The sequence below is a fragment of the Dipodomys ordii genome, unplaced genomic scaffold, assembly GCF_000151885.1.
Source record: "Dipodomys ordii isolate 6190 unplaced genomic scaffold, Dord_2.0 Scaffold13, whole genome shotgun sequence".
Taxonomy (NCBI): domain Eukaryota; kingdom Metazoa; phylum Chordata; class Mammalia; order Rodentia; family Heteromyidae; genus Dipodomys; species Dipodomys ordii.
The window spans coordinates 13,972,617-13,989,163 of NW_012267229.1; the positions used below are offsets into that span (position 1 = coordinate 13,972,617).

Below are 16,547 nucleotides of genomic sequence, written 5' to 3' on the forward strand. Positions count from 1 at the left end.
TTTCTTTTTGCTTATGTGGTGCTGAGGAATCGAACCCAGGGCCTCATGCATGCAAGGCAAGCGCTCTACCACTGAGCCACCTTCCCAGCCCAGCCCCCTTATATGACACTCTGGAAAAGGTAAAGCCAAGGGCTGAAATCAGGCCAGTTTGAAGCAACCTGGGCTACAAACATAGCATACACCATTTTCAATAAATAAATAATCACCAGGTATTATATACACTTTACACAGAAATTCTGAAATACTTTATGAAAGATGATAAACAAAACCTGAAAAAGACTAAATATCCTTTTTTGGTTGTTGGTCGTGAACTTGAACTCTGAGCCTGGGTGCTATCCCTGAGCTCTTCAGCTCAAGGCTAGTGATCTGCCACTTGAGCCACAGCACCACTTCCAGTTTTCTGGTGGTTAATTGGAGATCAGGTGCTGGTGGCTCACACCTGTAATCCTAACTACTCAGGAGGCTGAGATCTGAGGATCATGGTTCAAAGCCAGCCCGGGCAGGAAAGTCTGTGAGACTCTTATCTTGAAAAAACCACCAGAAAACTGGCAGTGGCACTTTGATTCAAGAGGTAGAGTGTTAGCCTTGAGCTGAAGAGCTCAGGAAGTTCAAGCCCCACAACCAACAACAACAACAACAACAACAAAGAGTCTCAAGGACTTTCCTGCCTATGTTGGCTTTAAACCATGATCCTTAGATTTCAGGCTCCTAAGTAGCTTGGATTACAGACATGAGCCACCAGCACCTGGCTAAACCTTAGGTTTTATACAACTGGTTACACACACAAAAAAGGTATTAATCAGATATACAAAAGGTCAGGGAGGCTGACATCAACTTCTGACCAGGTAGACAGTTCCTTACTAGTTGTGCAGAAATTGTGACATTCTGTTACTACTCCTTCTGTAGTTATTTTAAAAATGCCAGAAGAGGAGCTATTGCTCAAAGTGGTAGAGTGCAAGCCTTGAGCAAAAAAGCTCAGGGATGGCGCGCGGAGTTCAAGCCCCACTATAAAAAGCCTTGAAGCTCCCTGCTATGCCGGCTATGAATTCAGATAGCCCCACCTTGTCTGCCCCAACCTTCATTCCATCAACGGCCCCACCAGGACTCTTCCAGCAACTGGGTGGGGGCCACTATCCCGCAAATGGATACTGCAAAGGGGCTTTGCTGGAAGGGTTAACTTTGTCTACTTCAAGTGGAGATGAAAGTCAGAGGCTGGAACACCTAGGCAGCTCTGGACCATTAGCCTGCCTGGTTAGTTGCCTTGGGAAAGGCCATTCCTCTGTTCTAGCAAATGAGCATGTATTCAGTAGCTGGTCTTACCAGGAGGAATCAGCTCACTGCGTGGGCTACTTGGGAATTTTCCTTGACATCACCAGGTCCTTATTATTGTTATTATTATATGTTACCAGAGCTGGGTGCTGGTGGCTCATAACTGTAATTCTAGCTACTCTGGAGGCCTAAGATCTGAGGATCACAGTTGGAAGCCAGCCCAATCAGAAAAAGTACATGAGATACATCTCTAATTAACCAGCAAAAAGTGGGAAATGTAGCTGTAGTTCAAGTGGTAGAGCACTAGCTTTGAGGGAAAAAAAACTTAAGGGACAGCTGCTAGGCTTTGAGTTTAAGCTCCAGTATTAGCACAATAAATAAAATGTCACCAGAACAAAATAAACCGTACTAATGTTCACTGAACACAAAGTATAACCCCTCTCCTACCCCTCCTACCCCGCCTGAATTGCCTCCCTGACCCCAGGACAGGTTCTCCACCTGCCCCCCTTCTAGAGAAAGAAGACAGATATTTCTTGTTCTTCCTATTTGTGTGTTTTGTGCCTGTGGTCCTGGGGCTTGAACTCAAGACCTGGGTGCTGTCCCTGAGCTTTTGTGCTCAAGGCTAGCACTCTACCACTTGTGCCACAGCTCTATTTCTGGCTTTTTGGTGGTTAACTGGAGATTAGAGTCTCATAGACTTTTCTGCCCAGGCTGGTTTTGAATCCCAAACCTCATATCTCAGCCCATCCTGAGTAGTTAGGATTACAAGCATGAGCCATTGGCAACTGGCTTTGACCATTACCATCTTTTTTTTTTTTTTTTGCCAGTCATGGGGCTTGAAGTCTGAGCCTAGGTGCTGTCCCTCAGCTCTTCAGCTCAAGGCTAGTGCTCTACCACTTGAACCACAGCACCACTTCTGGCTTTTTCTGCTTATGTAGTGCTGAGGAATCGAACCCAGGGCCTCATGCATGCAAGGCAAGCACTCTACCCCTAAGCCACTGTCCCAGCCCCAACCATTACCATCTTAGTGAACATTACACCTCACTCTCTAAAAGGAAGAGAGAGAGAAACACCACCTCCAGCCAAAGAATGGACTGCAGTCTGTGAGCCACGTTCCGCCAGGAGGCCAGGAGGTACTCTGAGAATGATGGTCAAATCAGGAAACAAGGTCTTCATTTACTGTGAGGTGGCCCAACCTGGCCACCTCCCACTTCCAACTGTCTATGCTTTGTGTTATAACTGAACCAACAAGCCTGGAGATGTGGCCCATGCCTGCAATCCTGGTTACTCAGGAGAATGAGATTGGGAAGACTGACTGAAGCTCCTGGCTAGTCCTGGTAAAAGTTGGTGAGACTCTCATCTCAATCAATAAAAATCTGGGAGTAGTACTATGTGCCTGTCACTTGAGCTATGCAGGAAGCATAAATGGGGTCAAGATGCAGGCTAGCTCCAGCAAAAAATCTGAAGCCTGCTGGGTGCTGGTGACTCAAATCTATAATCCTAGCTACTCAGGAGGTGGAGATCTGAGGATTACAGTTTGAAGCTAGCCTGGGCAGGAGTCTCTTACACTCCTATTTCCAATTAACCAACCATCAATAAGTCAAAAATAGGGGCTGGGAAGGTGGTAGAGTGCTTGCCTTGCATGCATGAGGCCCTGGGTTCGATTCCTCAGCACCACATAAGCAAAAAAGGCTGATGCTATGGCTCAAGTGGTAGAGCACTAGTTTTGAGCTGAAGAGCTGAAGGACAGTGCCTAGGCCCAGAGTTCAGCCTTCATGAATAACAACAACAAAAAAAAGTCAAAAATAGCATTGTGACTCAGTGTTAGACTGCTAGACATGAGCACAAAAACTCAGGGACAGTGCAAGGGCCCTGAGTTTAAAAGGCCCCAGGAGCCTGGCGCCAGTGGCTCACGCCTGTAATCCTAGCTACTCAGGAGGCTGAGATCTGAGGATCACAGATCACAGTTCAAAGCCAGCCCAGGCAGCAAAGTCCGTGAGACTCTGATCTCCAATAAAACCACTAGAAAACCGGAAGTGGCGCTGTGGCTCAAGTGGTAGAGCGCTCGCCTTGAGCTGAAGAGCTGAGGGACAGCACCCAGGCCCAGAGTTTAAGCCCCACGACCAACCAAAAAAAAAAAGAAAAGAAAGAAAGAGAGAGAGAGAGAGGGAGGGAGGGAGGGAGGGAGGAAGGAAGGAAGGAAGGAAGGAAGGAAGGAAGGAAAGGAAGCCAATGGTCTGGTAGAGTGGCTCAAGTGGCAATAAAATAAATTGACCAACAAAACCCAGTATGCTGGGCATACCTGTAATTTCATCTTCACAAAGGGCAGGCACTATAACAAAGTAGGGGCTAGGGTGGGATGGTGGGGGACAGGGTGAGGAGGAAGAAGAGGAGGAAGGGACCTGAATGAAGCTAAGTGCAAGGCTGGCTGAGCTGAAAAACAAACCTCTTATCAAGAAGCTCAGAAGCCAGGGAAAAAGAGAACTCTGGAAACAATTAACACTTGATAAGGAATGGCTTCAGGTGAACCCAGCAGGATCAGTATTAGAGCCTGAGCTAGCCTGCATCTCTGCAGTAGAAGGATGGAATTCCAAGGGGTGCTGATTGGGGTGGGGATGCATTGCAGGCTCCATGGTAGCCTCATGGGTTGGTGGCTGCAGCACAGGACATGTAGCATGTGTGGGCAGTGGGGATGCAGTGGTGGAAGGGTAGACTCTTTGTATTTATTTGGACCTATCCTGAACATGTGCCTGCCTGCCTGCTTTCCTGCCTTCCTTTCTTTCTTGCCTGCCAGTCCTGGGGCTTGAGATATAGGCCTGGGCACTTTCCTGAATCATTTGCTCAAGTTTAGCATTCTACCATTTGAGCCACAACACCACTTCTGACTGTTTCTGTGGTTAATTGGAGATAAGAATGTCACCATCGGGGCTGGGAAGGTGGCTCAATGGTAGAGCGCTTGCCTTGCATGCATGAGGCCCTGGGTTCGATTCCTCAGCACCACATGAGCAAAAGGAAAAAAGCCGGAAGAGGTGCTGTGGCTCAAGTGGTAGAGCGCTAGCCTTGAGTTGAAGAGCTGAGGGACAGCACCCAGGCCCCACGACCGGACCCCCCCCCCAAAAAAAATTAAGAATGTCACCATAGGGCTGGGAATGTGGCTTATTGGTAGAGTGCCTGCCTAGCATGAATGAAGCCCTAGTTTGATTCCTCAGTACCACATAAACAGAAAAAGCCAGAAGTGGTGCTATGGCTCAAGTAGTAGAGCACTAGCATTGAGCACAGAAAGGCTCAGGGGCAGATCCCATGCCTAGAGTTCAAGCCCTAGGACTGGAAAAGTGTCATCATAAACTTTCTTGCCCAGGCTGGCTTTGAGCCACATTCTCAGATCTCAGCTTCCTGAGTAGCTAGGATTATAGGTGTGAGCTCTTGCCCTGCAAGGATCACAAGTTTTTGGTCAATCCAGGAAAACTGTTACCTCCAAAGCAAATTAGAGGGCTGGGAATGTGGCTCAGTGGTAGAGTGCTTGTCTCGCATGCAGGAGGCCCTGGGTTCTATTCCTCAGTACCAAATAAGCAGAAAAAGCCGGAAATGGTGCTGTGGCTCAAGTTGTAAGTAACTAGCCTTGAGCTGAAGAGCTGAGGGATAGCGCCCAGAGTTTAAGCCCAAGGACCCACAAAAAAAAAAAAAAAAAAAGGAAGCAACCAAGAAAGCAAGCTCCATTGGAGATCACTATCTTAAGAAATCAGTGTCCAAGGAGCTGGGAAGGTGGCTCAGTGGTAGAGCGCTTGCCTTGCATGCATGAGGCCCTGGGTTCGATTCCTCAGCACCACATAAGCAAAAGGAAAAAAGCCGGAAGTGGTGCTGTGGCTCAAGTGGTAGAGTGCTAGCCTTGAGCTGAAGAGCTGAGGGACAGCACCCAGGCCAACAGTTCAAGCCGCACAACAAAGGAAGGAAGGAAGGAAGGAGAGAGAAAGAAAGAAAATAAACTAGTAACAGGAGTGTGGTGGGGTAAATAGAGACAACTAGGTGGCACCTGTGGTGAAGAGTCCCCTTCCCTAAGGAGGCCTGTGGGAAATTTGTCTTAAGGAAAACATCTGTAGCCCAGGAGGATGAGGAAGTGAGGGCAGAGCATTGGGAGCTCTTGGGTGTGCAATTCAAATGGTGCTCCTAGGAAGAAAAACGAGTCAGCAAGGCCCTTGGGACAAATAACAGCCAATCAGCATAAGCTTTCAGTTTATTTTTTGGTACCAGATCTGGGGCTTGAATTTAGAGCTTAGCACTGCCCCTGAGCTCTTTTGGGCAAGGCTGGTGTTCTACCATTTTGAGCCACAGATCTAGTTCCAGCTTTTTATTTTTAATTGGTCATGGGGCTTGAATTCTGGGCCTGGGCATGGTCCTTCAGCTCTTCTGCTCAAGGCAAGCACTCTACCACTTGAACCACAGCACCACTTCCGGTTTTCTACTGGTTAACTGGAGATCAGAGTCACATGGACTTTCCTGCCCAGGCTGGCTTTGAACTGCGATCCTCATCTCAGCCTTCTGAGTAGCTAGGATTATAGGTGCGAGCCACCAGTGCCTGGCTCTTGTTTTTATTTTTTATTTTTTTTGAGACAGGGTTTTATTGTATAGCCCAAGATGGCCTCAAACTCACTTTTCTGCTTTAGAGGGCATTTTATATAAAAAGACAACTGAATCAGACCTTTCTTTACAACTTTTTTTTTTTAATTCATCATCTAATCAACAGAGGTGGTCACTTGAAGCCAAAAATAAGCTAAGGCAATTCAAAATTCCCAAAATGTCTGCCTTCTTACCATGCAACAGGATGAAGTTAGGAATGGGGACGGAGCATGTAGGATTAGACAGGAGGTCTCTGGCTCCATCATCTGCACCCTCTACCCGCCCCCCCTCAGTCATAAACAAATACTTGCTTTTGAAAGAAGGAGGGGAGTTGGTATGTTGTGATCTGGACCATGGCTCCATTTCTTTACTTGAAGCAGGGTCAGGAAGGGCAACAGCCTGTCTTGAGAGACAGCGGGAGTTGGTTCCTGAACCTGAGTTTACTGGGGACTGTGCTGGGCTACTACTTAATCCTGTTGTTTTCCGGAACTCTTTGCACCTGGGCTCCCCACATGGTGGCCACAAGCCTGAGGGAGGCACCTTTCAGAGCAGTCGCCAGGGACCTGCCTGGCTGGGGGTCAGCTGAAGCACTCCATGCTGGCTCTGACGCGCTCCATCTCATGCAGGAAGCTGTAGAACTGAGGCAAGGTTAATTCTGCAAGAGAAGAGTTCAGCTGCAGTGAGTATTCCCAGCTCTGCAGAATTTCCAGAGAAAATTCATTTCCACCCAGAGATTTTCTTCTATTTTAGTGCTGGGGGCAGAACCCCAACTCAGGAGGGCCTTATGCATGCTAGGCAAGAGTTCTACTCCCCCACCTAGCCAAGCAGCTCAGATGTCCTCAATAAAGAACACAGACGGGCTGGGAAGGTGGCTTAGTGGTAGAGCGCTTGCCTTGCATACATGAGGCCCTGGGTTCGATTCCTCAGCACCACATAAGCAGAAAAAGCAGGAAGTGACACTGTAGCTCAAGTGGTAGAGCGCTAGCCTTGAGCTGAAGAGCTGAGGGACAGCGCCCAGGCCAGAGTTCAGGCTCCATGACCAGCAAAAAAAAAAAAAACCACAGAGGCTCTCCAGAAAAGAGAGTGAGCTATTGAGATGCAAATACCTAAGTCCTTTAGGAGGACCAATGTGACTTGTGCCACAAGAGCTTCTGGCCTTCAATCCAAGCCCCCTTTTTTTTTTTTTTTAAATGCTAGTCCTAGCTAGGGCTGGAGCTCAGGGCCTGGCTGCTGTCCCTGAGCTACTTTTGCTCAAAGCTAGCCCTCTACCACTTGAGCCACAGTACCACTTCTGGCCTTTTCTGTGTATGTGGTACTGAGGAATCAAACCCAGGGCTTCATGCTTGCTAGGCAAGCACTCTATCACTAAGCCACATTCCCAGCCCACTCCCCCCCCATTCTCTTCTTCCAAAAATGTTGTTCTACTGAGGTTTCTACCCTGGGGGCAGCTTAATGATACTCCTGTCTCCAGCACCTCGCATAATCTTTATGTTTTGGCAGTCTTGGGGATGAACTAATATAATAAGGGCTTGGGGTTCAAATTCTACCACTTGAGCTGTGGCTCAGTCGCATCCAGACCCATCTTGTAGGAGAGGAAAGGAGTAGACTGGCTATTCCACAGCAGTGATGACCCTGTCTCTGGAAGGGAGGTTTATGGCTGCTGAGGACAGCGCAGGGAAGTGGAAGGGCATGTGGCAGAGTTCTGACTCACCTATATACACGTTTTCAGTTTGGTTCCCTTTCTTGACCACCAATTTTAGCTGGTTACAAAAAAGAAAGAAAACACTTAAATTAAAATGTTAACTAGACAGAGAACCCCCTGCCCCCAGACCACTTCACATAATCGGCACTGAATCATCCCAGTATCTGGCACAAGCTAAACATAACCCTACTCGGGCTCCACCCCAGCTACGATCAAGGGTACCAACTTGAAAGCCACACAGAAGCAGGCTGCATCGCCACCACCAGCAATTCTATTCCTTTTTTTTTTTTTTTGGTACCAGTACTGGGGTTTGAACTCAGGGCCTGGGCACTGTCCTTGAGCTTTTTCATTCAAGGCTGGTGTTCCTTCACTTTAGCCATAGCTCTCTAATGACTTTTTGCTGGGTCTCATGGATTTTTTTTTTTTTTTTTGCCAGTCATGGGGCCTGAACTCTGGGCCTGGGCGCTGTCCCTCAGCTCTTCAGCTCAAGGCTAGTGCTCTACCACTGGAGCCACAGCGCCACTTCCAGCTTTTTCTGTTTATGTGGTGCTGAGGAATCAAACCCAGGGCCTTATGCATGCAAGGCAAGCACTCTACCGCTGAGCCACCTTCCCAGCCCCTCATGGACTTTCTTGTGGCTTCGAACCTCAGTCCTCACATCTCAGCCTCTTGAGCAGCTAGGATTATAGGTACAAGCAACCAGCACACAGCGAATTATGTACTTTTGAGATAGGGTGCTACTATGTTGCCCAGACTGGTCTCAAATCTCAATCCTCACACTAGGATTACATGAGTGCCCCACCATACCTGGATATAACCTTTTTTATTTTTTGGAGGGGTCAGGGGTGGGGGGGGCGGTAATGGCATTTGAACTAAGGGTTTTCCTGGGGCTTGAACTCTGGGCCTGGGCATTGTTCCTTAGTTCTTCAACTCAAGTCTAGCGCTCTACCACTTGAGCCACAGCACCACTTCTAGTTTTCTGGTGGTTTATTGGAGATAAGAGTCTCACAAGAGGGGCGTCAAGGCTAGCGCTCTACCACTTGAGCCACAGTGCCACTTCCGGCTTTTTTCTTTTTGTTTATGCGGTGCTGAGGAATCGAACCCAGGGCCTCAGGCATTCAAGGCAAGCGCTCTACCACTGAGCAACCCTCCCAGCCCCAGGAAAGTCTGTGAAACTCTTATCTTCAATAAACCACTAGAAAACTGGAAGTGGCATTGTGGCTCAAGTGGCAGAGCGCTCGCCTTGAACTGAAGAGCTGAGGGACAGCGCCCAAACCCAGAGTTCAAGCCCCACGACCGACCAAAAAAAAAAAAAAGAGTCTCACGGACTATCCTGCCCAGGCTGGCTTTGAACCATGATCCTCAGGTCTCAGCTACCTGAGTAGCTAGGATTACAGGCTCCTGGCTTGAACTAAGGGTTTTCTTGCTGGGTAGGTAAGCAATCTACTATTTGACCCTCAACCCTAACCAATTTTATTCTATTTTTGTTTTATTTGTTTATTTATTTATTTTTGCCTGTTCTGGGGCTTGAACTCAGGGCCTGGGCACTGTCCCTGAGTTTCTTTTGCTCAAGGCTAGCACTCTACCACTTGAGCCATAGTGCTAGTTCCAGCATTTTCTGTGTTTGTGGTACTGAGAAATTGAACCCAGGGCTTCATGTGTGCTAGGCAAGCACTCTTCCACTAAGCCACATTCCCAGCCCCTAACCAATTTTAAACAATTCAAAAATCTCCCCATGCAGATAAGACTTACTTGTAAAAAAATACTTCCCACTTTCTCCAATTCACTACTCCCTGATGTCACTGTAACAAAAGAAACATAGCAAGTGACTGACTGATGACTTTCCCCGAAGACCCCAATTTTTCAGGTGGTCCACAGGCAGCCTGTTTGAGACTAAGGAAGTATCCTCCCACCCAGGGTCTCCAAAAGCCTTTGCAACCCCCAGGCCAGCCCCACACAAGGACTGGCTCTCACTAGTTACCTCCAAACCTCCACTCCATATCGATAAGCTGGTTAATCATCAGGGTCTGACCAATGGCCCGTCGTGCCAGGATGGGCGCATTCTGCTTCCACTGAAACAAAAGCAAGGAGGTAAACTCATCCTAAGGGGCTAGATGTCCCCCTCTTCATTCTGCTCCAAGCAGTCATGTTGATGGTTCATGCATATAGTGGGAAGAACGGAACCAAGGGCTAGGCCCACATGACAGAATCAGAGGCTAAAGAAATCCAATGTTTTCTCTGCATTTTCTTTTTTCTTTTTTGCTGGTCCTGGGGCTTGAAATCTGGGCCTGGGCACTGTCTGTAAGCTTTTGTGCTCAAGGCTAGTGCTCTACCACTTGAGCCACAGCTCTACTTCTGGCTTTTTGTGGTTAATTGGAGATAAGAGTCTTATGGGCTTTCCTGCCTTGGCATTTCTCTGCATTCTAAGACCTTATTCATGTTGGAATATACACTGCATGACATTGCTATTCAGTCAATTCAGAGGGGGAAAATGAGAGATATATTAAGCAGTGCTGGTTAAAAGCAGCATGAGGGTTGTTTGTATGAAACCAAAGCAATGAGGTGATGAGGCTTTTGTCTTGCTCAGCATTTTCTACACTTTTCTTTCCATGAAATACAAGTCAATGATCTTAACCTTGATTAAGAGGAATTATACCTTTTCAGAAAAGTAAGTGGCTCTCTCCTCACTAAGACCTGGAAGAGAACAGAAGGATTCATTAACATAATTTAAAGCCCAGAGGCCCGCTCCCAGGTCAGCCTTGTATAAATGACCTACCCAGAGTTATGAGATCTGCCTGGACCTGCTCTGCTGTGAGGTTCTTCTTCAAGGCACCTGGGAGGCAGGGAGAAATCATGGAATAAGTGCACCCTCCGTATCTGAGAGAAACAGCTTCTATGTCACAGAGCTACAAAGGCTCCATGAAGGTGTCCTGCCAGCTGGGGAGAAAATGCACTTGGAAATTGGGCAAGACAACGTGCTTGTTAGCTGCAGGTTTACTCTCTCCACCCACCACTAATCTCCAAGGTGGGTGCACAGATTAGAGACCACAGAAAGGTTGTGGGATGATAACTAAGAAGAAGGAGTGTGGCTATAGATTACTGGGGCAAAGGGTAAGGAGAATGTGGAGGGGCAAGCCGGGGAGAGGAAGACTTGATGGCAGCCTGGTAAAGCACTTGTTGTGTGAGACCACCAACATTTTCATTGTAATTCAATAAATATTAGTCATAGAGGACTGGGAATGTAGCTTAGTGGTACAGTGCTTGCCTAGCATGCATGAAGCCCTGGGTTCAATTCCTCAGTACCTATATACAGAAAAAGCCGGAAGTAGTGCTGTGGCTCAAGTGGTAGAACGCTAGCCTTGAGCAAAAGAAGTTCAGGGACAGGTGCTCAGACCCTAAGTTCAAGCCACAGGACTGTCAAAAAAAAAGCTGGCCATAGTGGCTTGTGCCTGTAGCTCCAGCTACTTAAAGGCTTAGTTAGGAGAAACACTTGAATGCAGGAGTTAGAACCCTGTTTCAAAATAAATGAAGAAAATTACAATTCCATATTGAATCCTTGCCTTTCACTTTGTACTAATATCAGTTCAAAGTGGATCAAAGGCCTCAGTGTAAGGCCTGAAACCTTGAAACTATTACTAGGAAGGTAGAAAAAAACACTAGAGCTGGGCGCCGGTGGCTCACGCCTGTAATCCTAGCTACTCAGGAGGCTGAGATCTGAGGATCATGGTTCAGAGCCAGACTGGGCAGGAAAGTCCTTAAAACTATCTCCAATAAACCACTAGAAAACTAGAAGTGGGGCTGGGAAGGTGGCTCAGTGGTAGAGTGCTTGCCTTGCATGCATGAGGCCCTGGGTTTGACTCCTCAGCACCACATAAGCAAAAAGAAAAAAGCTGGAAGTGGCGCTGTGGCTCAAGTGCTAACCTTGAGCTGAAGAGCTGAGGGACAGTGTCCAGGCCCAGAGTTCAGGCCCTACAACCAGACCAAAAAACAAAACAAAACAAAACCGGAAGTGGCACTGTGGCTCAAGTGGTAGCCTTGAGCTGAAGAGATGATGGACAGTGCCCAGGCCCAGAGTTCAAGCTCCATGACTGACAACAAAACAAAACAAAACAAAAGAAAAAAACAGAGGGGCTGAGAAGGTAGCTCAGTGATAGAGTGTTTGCCTTGTATGCATGAGGTCCTGGGTTCAATTCCTCAGCACCAGATAAGTAGAAAAATCCAGAAGTGGCACTGTGGCTCAAGTGGTAGAGGGCTAAGCCTTGAGCTGAAGAGCTGAGGGACAGCGCCCAGGCCTAGAGTTCAGGCCCCATAACTGACAAAAACAAAAAACAAAACAAAAAAAACCCCACTAGAACTCATTGGACTATGTAGGAACTTCCTGAATAAAATTCCAGGGGCTCCATGAATAGGAGAAAGAATTGATAAATGGGATTGCATCAAACCAAAAAGCTTCTGAAGAGCTTCTAAAAAACCTTCTGAATGAGAGATCTTTGCTAGCATTATATCTGACAAGGGTCTAATGATCAGAACATACAAGGAGGTCTAAAAAACTACTCCCCGATAACTTAATTAACAAATGAGTAAAGGAGCTAAATAGACATTTCTCAGAAGAACCAATGGCCACTAAATATATAAAGAAATGCTCAGTATGCCTGGCCATGAACCAAATGCCAATCAAAACAACACTGAGGTTTCATCTCACTCCAGTCAAGAACTACTACAGCCAGCTGGGTGGCAGTGGCTCACGCCTGTAATCCTAGCTACTAAGGAGGCTGAGATCTGAGGTTCACAGTTCGAAGCCAGCCCAGGTAGGAACATCTGTGACACTCTTATCTCTCCAATTAGCCACCAGAAAACCAGAAGTGGCACTGTGGCTCAAGAGTCACAAGAGCTCAAGAGCGCTTGCCTTGAGCTGAAGAACTTAGGGACAGTGCCCAGGTCCAGAGTTCAAGCTCCAGGACCAACAAAATAAAAAAAGGATACAGGTTGACCCATTGTAACAATGAGATGTATGAGACACTATGTTTTTTTGTTTTTGTTTTATTGTGAAAATACCATACAGAGGGGTTACAATTACATGGGCAAGGTAATGAGTACATTTCTTATCAAGCATTGTTGCCTCCTCCTTTGTTTCCCCTTACCATTCCTTCCCATCTCTATCCCCCGCCCCAAGACACTATGCTGAAGAAGAACTTTACAACTTGGGGGGTGAGGGGGGGAGGGAAGGGATGGGATGGTAGGGGAAAAACAAAGGAGGGGGTAACAATGCTCCATAGGAAATGTACTCATTACCTTACTCCTGTAACTGTAACCTCTCTGTCAGTATCTTTACAATAAAAAAAAAAAATACAGCATACACAGGGGTGGGTAGCCATGAACAACATGGACAAATGGAAACCAGGAAACTGAAATGTGTCTGGTTTGCAGGGTCAGGGATAAAAGAAAGGGAACAGATGGAGGGAAGATAGGAGGGCAAATACAGGCACAAATCTCAATGTACGTTTGTGAAAATAAACCAAGGTAACTTGATGAGAGGTGGGGATGGGATAGATGGGAGGGGGTAGTCAAGGAAGAGATGGCATTGATCAAGTGGATTGTAGTCATTAATGGACATGTTAATTGAAACCCCTAGCCAGGTGCTGGTGGCTCATACCTGCAATCCTAGCTACTCAGGATGCTGAGATCTGAGGATTGCAGTTTGAAGCCTGCCTGGGCAGGACATGGGCAGGAAAAACTCCATGAAACTCTCCAACTGACCACCAGAAAACTAAAAGTGGTACTGTGGCTCCAAAGTGGTAGAGCACTAGCCTTGAGGAAAAGAGCTCAGGAACAGAGCTCATACATACCCTGAGTTCAAGTCCCATGAACGACAACAAACAAATAAAACAATACAAAACAAAACAAGCCATAAGTGGAGCTATGGCTCAAGTGGTAAAGTGCTAGCCTGAGCACAAAAGCTGAGGGATAGTGCTCAAGCCCCAAGTTCAATCTCCAGGATCGGCATCTAAATAAAGAAGTAGAAACCCCTTGAATAAGCCACATAGACACAAGCACTAGAGTGGACAGAGTAGATTCTAGGCCATATCCATCTGTACAAAAAGCTCCACTGGAGTTGGGATGTAGCTCAGTGACAAGGTAGTTGCCTAGTAAGTGCAATGTCCTGGGTTCGATCCCTAGTACAAAAAAAGGAAGCAAAAAATAAGTGCTCTGGCTCAAAATGCTAGAGCACTAGCCTTGAACAAAAATGCTCAGGAACTGAGTTCAATCTCTATGACCGACAGAAAAAAAAAAAAAAAAAGGAAGCAACCAAGAAAGCAAGCTCCATTGGAGATCACTATCTTAAGAAATCAGTGTCCAAGGAGCTGGGAAGGTGGCTCAGTGGTAGAGCATTTGCCTTGCATGCATGAGGCCCTGGGTTCGATTCCTCAGCACCACATAAGCAAAAAGCCGGAAGTGGCGTTGTGGCTCAAGTGGTAGAGCGTTAGCCTTGAGCTGAAGAGCTGAGGGACAGCGCCCAGGTCCAGAGTTCAGGCCCCACGACCGGACCCAAAAAAAAAAAAAAGAAATCAGTGTCCATGCAGTAGCCTAGATGGGTTGAATGGGCTGGCCACCACAGCTCACAGTCACCTCTAGAAGGGTAGGTACCCTGGCTTCCCCTTAGAAGCCTGTATAACTCCCCACTGGCCTGCTCGGTCTGCTTTTAAGCCTTGGTTCCTGAGGGGAGAGGGGGGAAGGGTGGGCAGCATCCTGGACTTCTTAATATTTAAACTTCAGGCTGCAGCTATCAAAATTTGGCAATCACTTAAAAATGTCTCATTTACTATGAAGAAGAAGATGATGATGGATGATGATAGTGATGATGTAGTTGTACAAAGAGACTATAATTCCATAAGTCAGGTTTTAAGTACATTTCTTGGTCAATGTCACCCCTTCCTTCAGTCTACCCCTTTACCCCCTTCCATCCCTACCCTCAAGTTACATATTCTGTTTTTACATGATGTACATTGAATATAATCACCACATTTATTTACCCTTCTCCCTATTCCTGCACCCCTCCCACTGCCCTGTCTCCAAAACCATTTCCACTGCTTAATCACCAAGAAGCCATCCATTGCTATGGAGGGAGTGTTCAGAATATACACTGGAAGCTCCTGTTCCTACCCCCATCTCGCTCCAGGAAAACAATCCTAAAGGCTGTGGTGCCTTGAGAAATCAATCCTTTAAACAAAGAGAGGAAATCTTTTATCTCTAAAATCAGATGGAGCAAGGAAGCCACTGTGAAATTTAAAAAAAGTCCCAACCCCAGGAAACCTCCTCCATGCAGGCTCTGGGGAAAGGACTGTTTCCTAGACTATCCAATTAACTCCTACCTACCATGTACAGTCCCTTAGTTAATCCCAGCTCAAGCTGGGCACCAGGGACTCACACCTATAATCCTAGCTACTCAGGAGGCTGAGATCTGAGGATCATGGTTTGAAGCTAGCTTGGGCAGAAAAGTCCCCCGTGAGATGCTTATCCAATTAACCACTCAAAAAACCGGAAGTGGAGCTGTAGCTCAGTTGGTAGAATGCTAGCCTTGAGCACAAAGAGACTCAGGGACAGTGCCCAGGCCCTGAGTTCAAGGAGCCTGGAAATGGCGTTGTGGCTGAAGTGGTAGAGTGCTAGCCTTCAGCTGAAAAGCTGAGGGACAGCACCCAGGCCCAGAGTTCAGACAAAAAAAGAAAGAAAGAAAGAAAGAAAATCACTTGCCAATCACCCACAGGGCCATATCCTTGCTAAGTATCAAAATAAAATCAAACTCAATAGTGCTGTTGTTGCCAGGCAACCTGGGGTTCTATCCAGCAGATAATATACATACAGCTACCACTTTACATTTACCATTTTACCCCATCCCGTAAACAATGTTTTACCAGTTTCAGAACTGAAGAAACTAAGTCTGATAGGGTTAAGAACTTGGCTCAAGGTCACTGGGCCAGGTAGATAGGTGTGTTGCCCGGGACGGTAGTGAGTGCAGGAGGCCACTCAGCAACCAAATGCAAGGTCAGGCCTGTGGGAATCCCCAATCCAGAGGGGAAGTGGCCCGAGGTACTTACAATGCAGGAGATAACCCTGCACTTGGCTCTCAGACTGCATATTTTCCTTTTAGATATGATAATGGCTAGTGCATATCTTTCAGAGACAGATAATTAGGTATTTAGGAACTTGCTTTAAAATAATGGAGGGGGGCTGGGGGTTTTAGCCCAGCGGAAGGGCGCCCGCCTGTGCACGCAAGGCCCTGGGTTCGGTCCTCAGCCCTGGGGGAAAAAAAAAAAGCTAAAATAATGGAGGTTGGAGGGGCTGGGAATGTGGCTTAGTGATAGAGTGCTTGCTTAGCATGCATGAAAGCCTGAGATCCATTCCTCTGTACCACATAAACGAAATGTGGCTCAAGTGGTAGAGTGGTAGCCTTGAGCAAAAGAAGCTCAATGACAGTGTCCAGGACCTGATTTCAAGCCCCAGGACTGGCAAAAAAAAAAAAAAAAAACAGGTTGGAGACCAGTGAGCAGTAGGGAGGTACAAATGCAATAATTTAAATAATTTGGTGATAGGTTGATCATTGTTAATATAAGCAAATGTTCTGTTACTAAGCTTTACTACCAGCCCCAGGAGGGTGGGGGGGATCTCTCTCTCCTCTCTCTCTCTCTCTCTCTGTCTCTCTCTCACACCTTGAGCTGAAGAGCTGAGGGACAGCGCCCAGGCCCAGAGTTCAGGCCCCAAAACCGACCAAAAAAAAAAAAAAAAAGATAGATGCTGAGATCTGAGGATGGAAGTTCAAAGCCAGCCTGGGTGTCTATGACACTCTTATCTCCAATTAACCACCAGAAAACTGGAAATGGTGCTGTGGCTCAAGTGGTAGAGCGATAGCCTTGAGCTGAAGAGCTGAGGGACAGCACTAGGCCCAGAGTTCAAGCCCCATGACTGA

The 16,547-nt window shown here is 47.0% G+C and overlaps 1 protein-coding gene across 1 annotated transcript in view; it reads right to left on the reverse strand.

Annotated features, from left to right (window-relative positions):
• Positions 1–6,218: 6,218 nt before the first annotated feature.
• Commd7 (COMM domain containing 7) overlaps positions 6,219–16,547 on the reverse strand; it is a 20,886-nt gene continuing 10,557 nt past the window's right edge. Inside the window, exons 2-7 of the mRNA XM_013010676.1 lie at positions 10,362–10,418; positions 10,242–10,279; positions 9,567–9,657; positions 9,338–9,387; positions 7,595–7,643; positions 6,219–6,538 (exon numbers count right to left, since the gene is read on the reverse strand). Coding sequence (XP_012866130.1) covers positions 6,462–6,538; positions 7,595–7,643; positions 9,338–9,387; positions 9,567–9,657; positions 10,242–10,279; positions 10,362–10,418 — 362 coding nt within the window. The 3' untranslated portion in view covers positions 6,219–6,461. The remainder of the gene's footprint in view (positions 6,539–7,594; positions 7,644–9,337; positions 9,388–9,566; positions 9,658–10,241; positions 10,280–10,361; positions 10,419–16,547) is intronic.